The sequence below is a fragment of the Carlito syrichta genome, unplaced genomic scaffold, assembly GCF_000164805.1.
Source record: "Carlito syrichta isolate Samal-C Ts95f unplaced genomic scaffold, Tarsius_syrichta-2.0.1 Scaffold215300, whole genome shotgun sequence".
NCBI lineage: Eukaryota > Metazoa > Chordata > Mammalia > Primates > Tarsiidae > Carlito > Carlito syrichta.
The window spans coordinates 48,756-58,754 of NW_007159396.1; the positions used below are offsets into that span (position 1 = coordinate 48,756).

The 9,999-nt window shown below is 50.4% G+C and overlaps 1 protein-coding gene across 2 annotated transcripts in view; it reads left to right on the forward strand.

Moving 5' to 3' along the window:
• The window catches only part of CIDEA (cell death-inducing DFFA-like effector a), a 14,511-nt gene extending 6,981 nt beyond the window's left edge, over window positions 1–7,530 (forward strand). For both annotated transcript variants that reach the window (XM_008051649.1, XM_021709415.1), the window contains exons 3-4: window positions 3,198–3,379; window positions 7,077–7,530. In XM_008051649.1, the coding sequence (XP_008049840.1) occupies window positions 3,198–3,379; window positions 7,077–7,224 (330 nt within the window). In that variant the 3' untranslated portion in view covers window positions 7,225–7,530. The remainder of the gene's footprint in view (window positions 1–3,197; window positions 3,380–7,076) is intronic.
• The last annotated feature ends 2,469 nt before the right edge of the window (window positions 7,531–9,999 follow it).

The window sequence follows — 9,999 nt, forward strand, 5'->3', positions numbered from 1 at the left end:
CCTCAGCCTCCCAAAGCGTGGGATTACAGGCTGAGCCACCGAGCCCGGCTTGTTTTCTCTTATTATTCCTTACTTTTATATGTATTTTATGTGTACATATATATACATTTTTTATATATACATATATATGTACACATAAAATACATATAAAAGTAAGGAATGATACACACACACGCACACACATATATATGTGTGTGTATATATATATATATAAAAAATATCTCACAATTTTTCTGACTGGAAAAGAAGCCACAGACCAATTATAAAAAGCATAGCATTTAGAATAAAATTGTATCTTCTAAAGTTGGTGAGATCATGACTGCAGATCGGAAGATCATGGGGTGATCTTTGAAAGACAGTCTTTGAAAGACAATCATGGCTGCGCTGCTCTGTTTGAGGAATGTATGGCCTCTTTCCTCAAAGATGCCCACGTCCTAATCCCCAGAACCTACCTGGCCGGAGGGACTTAGCAGGTGTCATTAAGTGAAGAACTTTTTTTTTTTTTTTTTGAGTAGGAATCACTCTGTCACCCAGGCTGGAGTGCAGTGGCATGCTCACAACCACCACACCCTCGGTCCGCTGGGTTCAGGCGATCCTTCCACCTCAGCCTTCGAAGTAGCTGGAACTATAGGTGCGTGCCACCACGCCCAGCTAATTTTTTGATTTATTGTAGAGACGAGGTCTCACCAAGTTGCCCAGGCAGGTCTAGAACCCCTGGACTCAGGCAATCCTCTTGCCTCTGATTCCCAAAGTGCTGGGATTACAGGCACGAGCCACCATGCCCAGCCAAGCGAAGAACCTTGAGTGGGGAGATTTTCCTGGATTATCTGGGAGAAGCCAGTGTTGCCACAAGGGTCTTTATAAGGGAGAGGCAGGAGAGTCAGAGTGAGGGCTGGAAGCAGAGGAAGAAGAGGGAGGTGAGGAAGGGCAGCGAGCAGGTACACAGGCACCTGGAGAAAGTGGAGGCAGCAAGAAGCCAGGTCTGCCCTGCAACCTCCAGAAGCGAATGTTCACCCCTTCTGGACTTCTGACCTCCGGAACTGTGAGGTATGAATTTGTGATGTTTTAAGCCAGGAAGCTTCTGGTCATTTGCTGCCAGCAGCAGTAGGAAACCAATTCAGATGGGGAAAGCATTTTTGGTCTGTTTTTATAAATGATATACTCAGTTAATATGGAGGAGTAGTGAATCCGTCATTGGTTCAAGCTCCCCAGAGCAGGTGGGTGCTGGGAGAAAAGACTGCAGCACAGGACGGTGACAAGAGGTCGTCGATCTGGATAACAACACTCCAACAGGGGACTGGAAGGTCAGCTCCATCTGAAACCTGAGTTTAGGTGGTCTCTCCTCTGGACTTTCACTTTCCAACCATGTTCCCTAGAGTGGGAAAGGGCACCTCACAGCTGATTTTAGATCCTGGCTACTTGCGGGCCTTTCTCAGTGGGGCCTGTCTTGACGTTGACAAGAACTCCTAACCGGCAGGTGTCTCCCTTCTTCAGGCTAAATGCCTGAACAGCTGGTGCGTGAGAAACCGCTTTTTTTTTTTTTTTAACACTTCCAGGAAGAGGCCGGGATGGCAACCACTTCCTTCCTGCTTACAGTCTAGAAATCCACATGCCCAGATGTTAGGTCATGCGAGGATTAGCTCTGGGAGGGCGTCTTCATTTTGATTTAAGACCCACACTGAAGGATGACATTTAGGGAGAAGGTAAGAATTTTTAGAAGTCATAAAGGAATGTGAAACAATGAAAAAGAGGTGTGGCAGTATCAGAGGAAAGCCCCGTTGATTCCATAACCTTGCTCTTTTAAATGCACGTCTCCTAGCCGTGGATGGTTGACACTGCCTCAACAGGCCTGGGGACCCCTTGTGCACCGAGCCTTGGGCTCCGACCAGAACCTCCCATCGTCATTGTGTCTGTGTGGGAGGAGCAGGGGAATTAGAAGCATGGGGTTTGGGTACTTTTAGGGAATTCAGGCTTAACTTTAGATCTATGAGATCATTGTCAATGAATTTTACATTCGCGGCTTCAACTGTTCCCAGCCCCAAAGGTTCACGAGATGTAGGAACTCTATTTAATTGTCTACCCTCGAATCCTGAGTGCTGCAAGACCGGTGTGTAGCATAAGCCTCTTAGGAAGAGCAACTCCTGAGCCAGGCATTTGTATCTTGGGGCAACTTTGTTCTCCCACTGGTTTAAAGCGTTCTGTGGTTAAGATTCTGCTGTTTATAAACCAGGAATATATAGCGGTCTCTGACTTAGGCCTCCCAACCAAAGGGTCTGCTGATGTTCCAGGTGATAACTGTAAACAGACGGTCTTGGATGTTCCCAAAGAATCAGTTTCCATCCTGGGAAGTTATTAGAACGTAGAGGATCCCCCCAGGAAGGTGCCCACTCCACCCCAGACGTCAGCCATGGGATTCTGGTACTTTCTGCCCAGTAGCTGCCGACAAAATGGAAATAGTACTGCCTGCTTTTCTATAACCATGACTGTGTGATGGTCAGGAGACGAGATGCCCATGTCACCGGGTAACCAACGGTGGCCTTCCATGTGAGTGAGTTCCCACCATCCATCAGGAGCACAGCCATGACCTGAACAGTGGGATCCTGACATCCAGGTCCTGCGTCACTAAACTGAAAGCAGATTAGAGAAGAACACTTTTTAATGTATTTGGACACCAGTCATGTCATAGTATAAGCTTATGGGTCTGTTAAAAGCATCACTTGAGGGCCAGGCATGGTGACTCACGCCTGTAATCCCAGCACTTTGGGAGACCAAGGTAAGAGGATTGCCTGAGCCCGCGGGTTCGAGACCAGCCTGGGCAACTTGGCAAGACCTCATCTCTACAATAAATAAATAAATTAGCCGGGCATGGTGGCGCATGCCTATAGTTCCAGCTACTTGGAAGGCTGAGGTGGAAGGATCGCCTGAGCCCAGCAGGTTGAGGCTGCGGTGTCTGGGTGCAAGCCACTGCCCTCCAGCCTGGGTGATGGAGTAAGACTCCAACTCAATAAATAAATAAATAAATAAATAAATAAATAAATAAATAAATAAAGGCATCACTTGAATAATTAGCTGTTTAGTTGCTAAGAGATTTAAAAAAGACATTTAGGAGAATCTGAAACTAGCCTAAAAGCGTAATTATGAAGATTGAATGTCACAGTTAGAAATGCTCCTGTCTGTCACCTCCTTCATTATTTTAGGGTAGGAAATATGTTCCAGCTTGCCAGCCGCCAAAGAAATCAGGAGTAGCAAGGGTAACCTTCAACTTGTACAAGCAGAATCCCAAGGACTTCATCGGCTGCCTCAATGTGAAAGCCACGATGTACGAGATGTATTCTGTGTCCTACGACATCCGGTGCACGGGGGTCAAGGCCCTGCTGAGGTAACAAGCTCCAGGGGATCACCTCCAGGGGTCTGGAAACTGCATGGGGCATGGCCCAGGCCGCTCAGCTCCACCTCATTCCTCTGGACACGTGGGCCCAGCTCCAGGGGGCCCGGCTGGGCCTGGTGCTGCTGGTAGGAGCATTCCAATTCACACTGTCTTAAGTGGTTTAACTCATGCCCATTTCACAGAACAGAAAGGCTTAAGCCAAGCCAGATTTCTTTTTCCTTCAAAGACTTAAATATTCAGGAAAAAACACTAAATTAAAAATATAAAGAGAAACCAAATTTCTTTTAAGAACTAGGCTGGGTGTGGTGGCTCATGCCTGTAATTCCAGCACCTTGGGAGGCCGAGGAAGATTGCTTGAGCTCAGGAATTTGAGACCAGCCTGGACAGCATAGCAAGACCTCACCTCTACACAAAATAAAAAAATTAGCTGAGGTGGAAGGATTGCCTGAGCTCAGGAGGTGAAGGCTGTGGTGAGCCATGATCATGCCACTGCACTCCAGCCTGGGCAACAAACTCTGGCTCAAAAAAGCAAAACAAAACAAAAAACCCCAACAGAACGAGAGCACCTTAATTCTAAACAATGACAGCTAAAACCAGAGCCATGGAGATGCTGGCTTGGTCGGTAGAGTTGCTGCCTAACCTTGATGAACACTCTTTTGCTGTATCTTCCATATCACTGTTAAATTTAAACCTACAGCCATGTGCTACAGGCATGTTTCTTCTCCACATAATGCCAGGGCACCCTCATCCCAAAGACTAGGGCCAGGCTGGCAGCAAAGTCCACAGGCCAAAGGGCTTTCTAAAGGCAGGTTTCCTGCCCATATCCCTCACCTCATAAAACAAATTCTAGAGGACTAAAAGAAACCCTCCCTGGGTGTAATCCCTGCCACCAAGCCTTGGACTGAGAAGGACACTGGAGTCCCTCCTCTGAGTAACCAGCTATGTGACCCTTCATAGGTTACTTAACTTCCCTGAGACTTGGTTTTGTCATCTTTAAAATGGGAAGGTTTCTTCCATGTTTATATGATCACCTAGGCTCCAAATACACCTCCTCCTGCTCCTCTAATAAATGCACTTACTGACCCTCTAAAGAATTAGCTCTCAGCCGGGCTCGGTGGCTCAGCCTGTAATCCCGCGCCTTTGGGAGGCTGAGGTGAGTGGATTGCCTGAGCCCGCGGGTTCAAGACCCGCCTGGGCAGCGAGACTTCATCTTTATAATAAATCAAAAAATCAGCCGGGCGTGGTTGCGCATGCCTGTAATTCCGGCTACTTGGAAGGCTGAGGCGGAAGGATCGCCGGAGCCCAGCGGGTCGAGGCTGCGGTGGCTGGGAGCGGCCACTGCACTCCAGTCTGGGCGTCAGAGTGAGATTCCAACTCAAAAAAAAAAAGAATTAGCTCTCTGTGGAGGGAGGGGGTGGAAGGGGAGAGGCCACAGCAGGAAGGTCTTTGAGGTTAGCCTCAAAACTTTGCGACTAGGCCAGGCACAGTGGCTCAAGCCAGTAATCCTCGCACTGGGAGGCTGAGGCGAGAGGATTGCCTGAGCCTAGGGGTTGAAGACCAGCCCAGGCAACTTGGTGAGACCTCGTCTCTACAATAAAAATAAAAAAATTAGCCACACGTGGTGGCTTGCGCCTGTAGTTCCAGCTACTTGGAAGGCTAAGGTGGAAGGATCGCCTGAGTCCAGCAGGTCAAGGCTGTGGTGGCCATGAGTGTGCCACCGCACTCCAGCCTGGGCGACAGATTGAGACTGCAACTCAAAAAAAAAATTTTTTTTGCAACTGACCCCTATACATCCCTCCCGGCAGGGCCTGCCTATTTCTCTTTGAGGGCACTGGGTCCTTCTCTCTGCTGTCCTCATGGGAACTGCTCTGACCTGCCCTGAGTGCAGCACCAGAAGGGGAGATACTTGGGAAACAAGCTGCTCTCCTCATGGGGTTGGCTAAGGCATGTGGCCTCTCTGTGGCCTCAGTTTCCCACTTAGAGCCATCGATGGCTGACTCCTAGACTCCGGTTGCTGGCGTCGTGTTGAAATCTTGACTCTCAGAAGAGCTTCTTTTTTTTTTTCTGAGATGGGTGAAAATAACTTGGTTCTTTGATTATTAAAGTGAGGCAGGAGAGTAACAACAACTTAGAAAAGTATAATGAAGAAAGTAGACCTCATTCCAAATCCTACCGTAGCAATCTTTCTTGAAAGACAGATTCAGGCCGGGCTTGGTGGTTCAGCCTGTATTCCCAGTACTTTGGGAGGTTAGGGTGAGTGGATTGCCTGAGCCTGCAGGTTCGAGACCAGCCCAGGCAACTTGACGAAACCTTGTCTCTACAATAAAATAAAAAATTAGCCAGGTGCAGTAGTGTGCGCTTGTAGTTCTGGCTACTTGGAAGGCTGAGGTGGAAGGATTGCCAGAGCCCAGCAGGTCAAGGCTGTGGTGACCGTAAGCGTGCCACTGCACTCCAGCCTGAGCGACGGAGTGAGACTCCAACTCAAAAATAAAAAAAAGACAGATTCAGCCTTCTGTTTCCAGATCACACTGTCTGATGGGTCTGCCGGCGTCACAGGCAGCCACAGAGCTCACAACATGGAAGCATTGCCTGGGCAGGCCTCGTGGTGGGATGTGAGGGAGACTCTCCTGATGAGGCAGTGGCCCCAGGCTTGGCGGCCATATCCCCACGGGACAGCTTCCACCTCTGTCAAATGTTCTGCCACCATCTTATGAAGTGAAGGGATTTTTAAAATGTAATGAGATCCTTTAGCTTTAGGCTAGACAGAAAATAAGAACTCAAGTCAAAGCTTTCCTTTTTTTAAGTCATAGTGTCTCACTCTGTTGCCCAGGCTGGAGTGCAGTTGCATGCTGATGGTCACATCAGCCTCGACTTGCTGGGTTCAGGCAATCCTTACGCTTTAGCCTTCCAAGTAGCTGGAACCACAGGCACGCACCACCACACCCAACTAATTTTTTAATTTATTGTAGAGACAAGGTCTTGCCACGCTGCTCAGGCTGGTCTCGAACCCCTGGGCTCAGGCAATCCTCTCACCTCAGCCTCCCAAAGTGCTGGGATTACAGGTATGAGCCACGTGCTCGGCAAGCTTTTTTTTTTTAAGTTCAACATAACACTAATGTCAGACTCAGCCTTAAGACTGAGAAGCCAGGACAGTCAGGGTTTCCCTCTGTTCCACCCTTTGGGAACAAGCTGAAATGTCCCAGCCACCCTCAACTAGCGGGCTCATAGGACCGTGACTCCAGGTTTTTGCCAAGACTTTTCTTCACCCACCTTCTCCTCCCATCTGACCCAACTAGCTTCAGGTACAATCTCTCCACGCCCACCATGGCCCTGGAATAGCTGCATAGCCGAAGGACGGGGCATGGTGCTCAGTGAGTGGCAGCCTGTCTACACAGAGCTTTCTAGCTGCTGAACATGCGGGCTACGTTTGTGAGTGACTCATGGAAGCCATGCTTCTGGGGTGGTCCCTGGCCCCAGCAAGGCTCCTGGGTAGCTTGCTGAGACCAGTTGCCACCCAGGCCCATTGCCTCAACATCTGCGTCTCTGCCAGCTCCAGGGGACAGGTGTGTCCTGAGAGCTGTGTTTTTCAGACTGCAAGGCCTCAGAATGAAGCAGTCCCACCACGCACACTATTTCTCACCAGCCCAGAATTCCAAGCCTGACCTGCTCCCATCTCCCTCTGTTGCAGGAGTCTGCTGCGGTTCCTGTCCTACACTGCCCAGGTGACCGGGCAGTTCCTTATCTACGCCAGCTCGTACATGCTTCGAGTGCTGTGTGACACAGAAGAGCAACCTTCCCTCAGGTCACACACCAAGGGCCGGTTCATGTGTAGATAGGGACACTTGCCATCGACGTGCTAACTGGCCTCTTGACCCAACACTCTGTTTTAAGTGACACATTTTGAAGATACTAGTATGTTCTTAACCACATGTACTTGTAGGCTGCCGGTCGCTTTGCTCAGGCATGGTGCCCAGGTGAAGGACAGGGCTTGGTGGCATGTGATTTGGGGACTGGGTGGGGGAGGAGACCTGGAGGGACCCCTGTGGGCCTGGGAAGAGACCAACAATGGATGTCAGAGTAGTCTGCCTATGCACGAGACCTATTTGCCTCCTCACTTCCTGCAATAAACTGATCAGAAGAACTACTTGTAAGATGTGTAAGATCTCCTTTTATCTCTCAAAAAACAACACAACTTTTGTATAGAAGCAAAACTCAGACAGAAATAGGATACTAACAGATATGATCACTTTTAAGTCTTCATGAGTACTTTGTGCCACAAAAGCAAAAAGCTGTCAGATGTTATTGTTTGTTTTTTTTTAAACGTGGTTCCTTAATGACGCCAAAGGGGCCCTAAAACGGAAGGTCTCAAAATTTTGGAGGTCTTCAAGCAGTACTTTTAGGCTTCTTCTTTTTTTTTTTTTTTTTGAGTTGGCATCTCACTCTGTCACCCAGACTGGAGTGCAGTGGCCGCTCCCAGCCACCGCAGCTTCGACCTGCAGGGCTCCGGTGATCCTGCCGCCTCAGCCTTCCGAGTAGCCGGCATCATAGGCATGCGCTACCACGCCTGGCTGATTTCAGGCTTCTTCTTAAACAACAAAACAAAACTGCTTGCAACCTGGATTTGATGCCTGGCCCTGGCAGGCGCGTCCTCAGCCCTGCTGCTGACTGTGGCCCAGTGGGCATGGGGTCAGACTGGAACCGGGTGCAGGTTGTTGGGACCCTGTCTCCCATTTCCGGTTCTGCCTTCCTCCTTGCCGACTTTGTCTTGGCAGCCACCCCCCCAACATGGAAGTGAGGTGTCCCACTCAGGTCCGCAGGAGGGAGTTCTGAACTGTGTCTCCTCAGGACCCCTTGGGTCACATCCCTCCCATAGTCATGGCAACCGGGTACTTATGTCAGGCCGGGCTACGTGCCAGTCCTGGAGACTCCTCAGGGAAACGGGGTGCTGATCCTAGAATAAAGAGTAGCAGATGCTAGGGGACAAGTCTTCTGTTAAGAAATGTTACCTTTAGCCGGGCTCGGTGGCTCAGCCTGTAATCCCGCGCATTTGGGAGGCTGAGGTGAGTGGATTGCCTGAACCCATGGGTTCGAGACCCGCCTGGGCATCCTGGCAAGACCTCATCTCTACAATAAATCAAAAATTAGCCGGGCGTGGTAGCGCGAGCCTGTAGTTCCGGCTGCTTGGAAGGCTGAGGCGGAAGGATCGCCGGAGCCCAGCAGGTCGAGGCTGCGGTGGCCGGGAGCGGCCACTGCGCTCCAGTCTGGGCGACGGAGTGAGACTCCAACTCAAAAAAAAAAAAAAAAAAAAAAAGAAATGTTACCTCGGAGGCCTCTTTCCTTTCCTGGCCACCAGCTTGAGGTGGTAAAAAGGCACAGCAGGGTCTCAGGGACCCTAGAAGAAGAAAAGACCCACCCCACCCCCTCCATTTCCTGTGCTCCTGGCTACTGCTCAGAACTTCCTGGGACATGGACTTTGCTCTCTTCACAGATTCAGTTTGGAATCCTTTCTGCAGGCCTGAGACCAGCATCTGCCCAGTCCCGGGCTCTCACTGTCTGAGCCAGGAGCACAGGAAATGGAGAAGCCTGGCTGGCCCTGCTCCCGCCACGGAGAAGCAAAAGGGAAGCCATCCAGGCAGAACCTCAAAGCATGGCCTTTTTTTTTTTAACATGGAGAAAAAACAGGCACTTTCAGCGTTATCTCCTCCCCCAGTCCAGTTGTTCTTCCAGAGTGAGCCACTGCTGCTGGTAGAAAGAGATTTACAAAGACTGCTCAGATGTCAAAATGTTTCCTTTATAAGGAGCTCACCGAGGGCCTGCCCACCTCGGCTGAGTCTGGCAGCAGCTGGAAAGGAGGGAGCGCCCGAAAGTCAGCAGCAGCGCGAGTGGCCAGCAGCGAGGGGCGCAATCCTACCTCTCGCAGACTCTGGGCTGTCTCTGGGCTTGCGTCACTTCCCAAGGAGTCTGCCGTCCTGGGAAGTGACTGCCTGGCTTCCAAAAAAGGAATTTTCACTCCAGTGCCTGATCCCTTTGACTCAGCTGCGGCCCGTGCTCGGCTGGCCCACCCCCGAGTCCAGACCGTGGAAAAAGTGAGGGTGCCTGGCCTCCCTGCAGGAGGAACTGAGCGAGGGGAGACCATGGCAGGCAGAGGGCCGGGCCACCTCACCACAGGAAGGAGGCAAAATTCAGAGGGACCACTTGGCTCTTGGGAACTTCTGAGGGAGCTATAACCTGCCTCCTTCTTATCTCCTGTGCCCACAACTTACAGGGTGACCCAGGACAGAGCAAGTAGCCTCTATGGAGAGTTGTTAGGGGAGGCCTCAGGCCTGCAGGGATGAGGCAGCAAGGCTGGTTTTGCTGACATCATAGGCTTCAGGGAGCCCTTAGTTGGGCTTTGGACCTGGGAGAAAACTGGCAGAATTAAAATTCACCCCATCTCAGCCGGGCTCGGTGGCTCAGCCTGTCATTCCAGTACTTTGGGAGGCTGAGATGAGAGGATTGCCTGAGCCCGTGGGTTCGAGATCCACCCAGACAACTTGGTGAGACCTCTTCTCTGCAATAAATCAAAAACTAGCCAGGCGTGGTAGTGCGCGTCTATAGTTCCAGCTACTCTG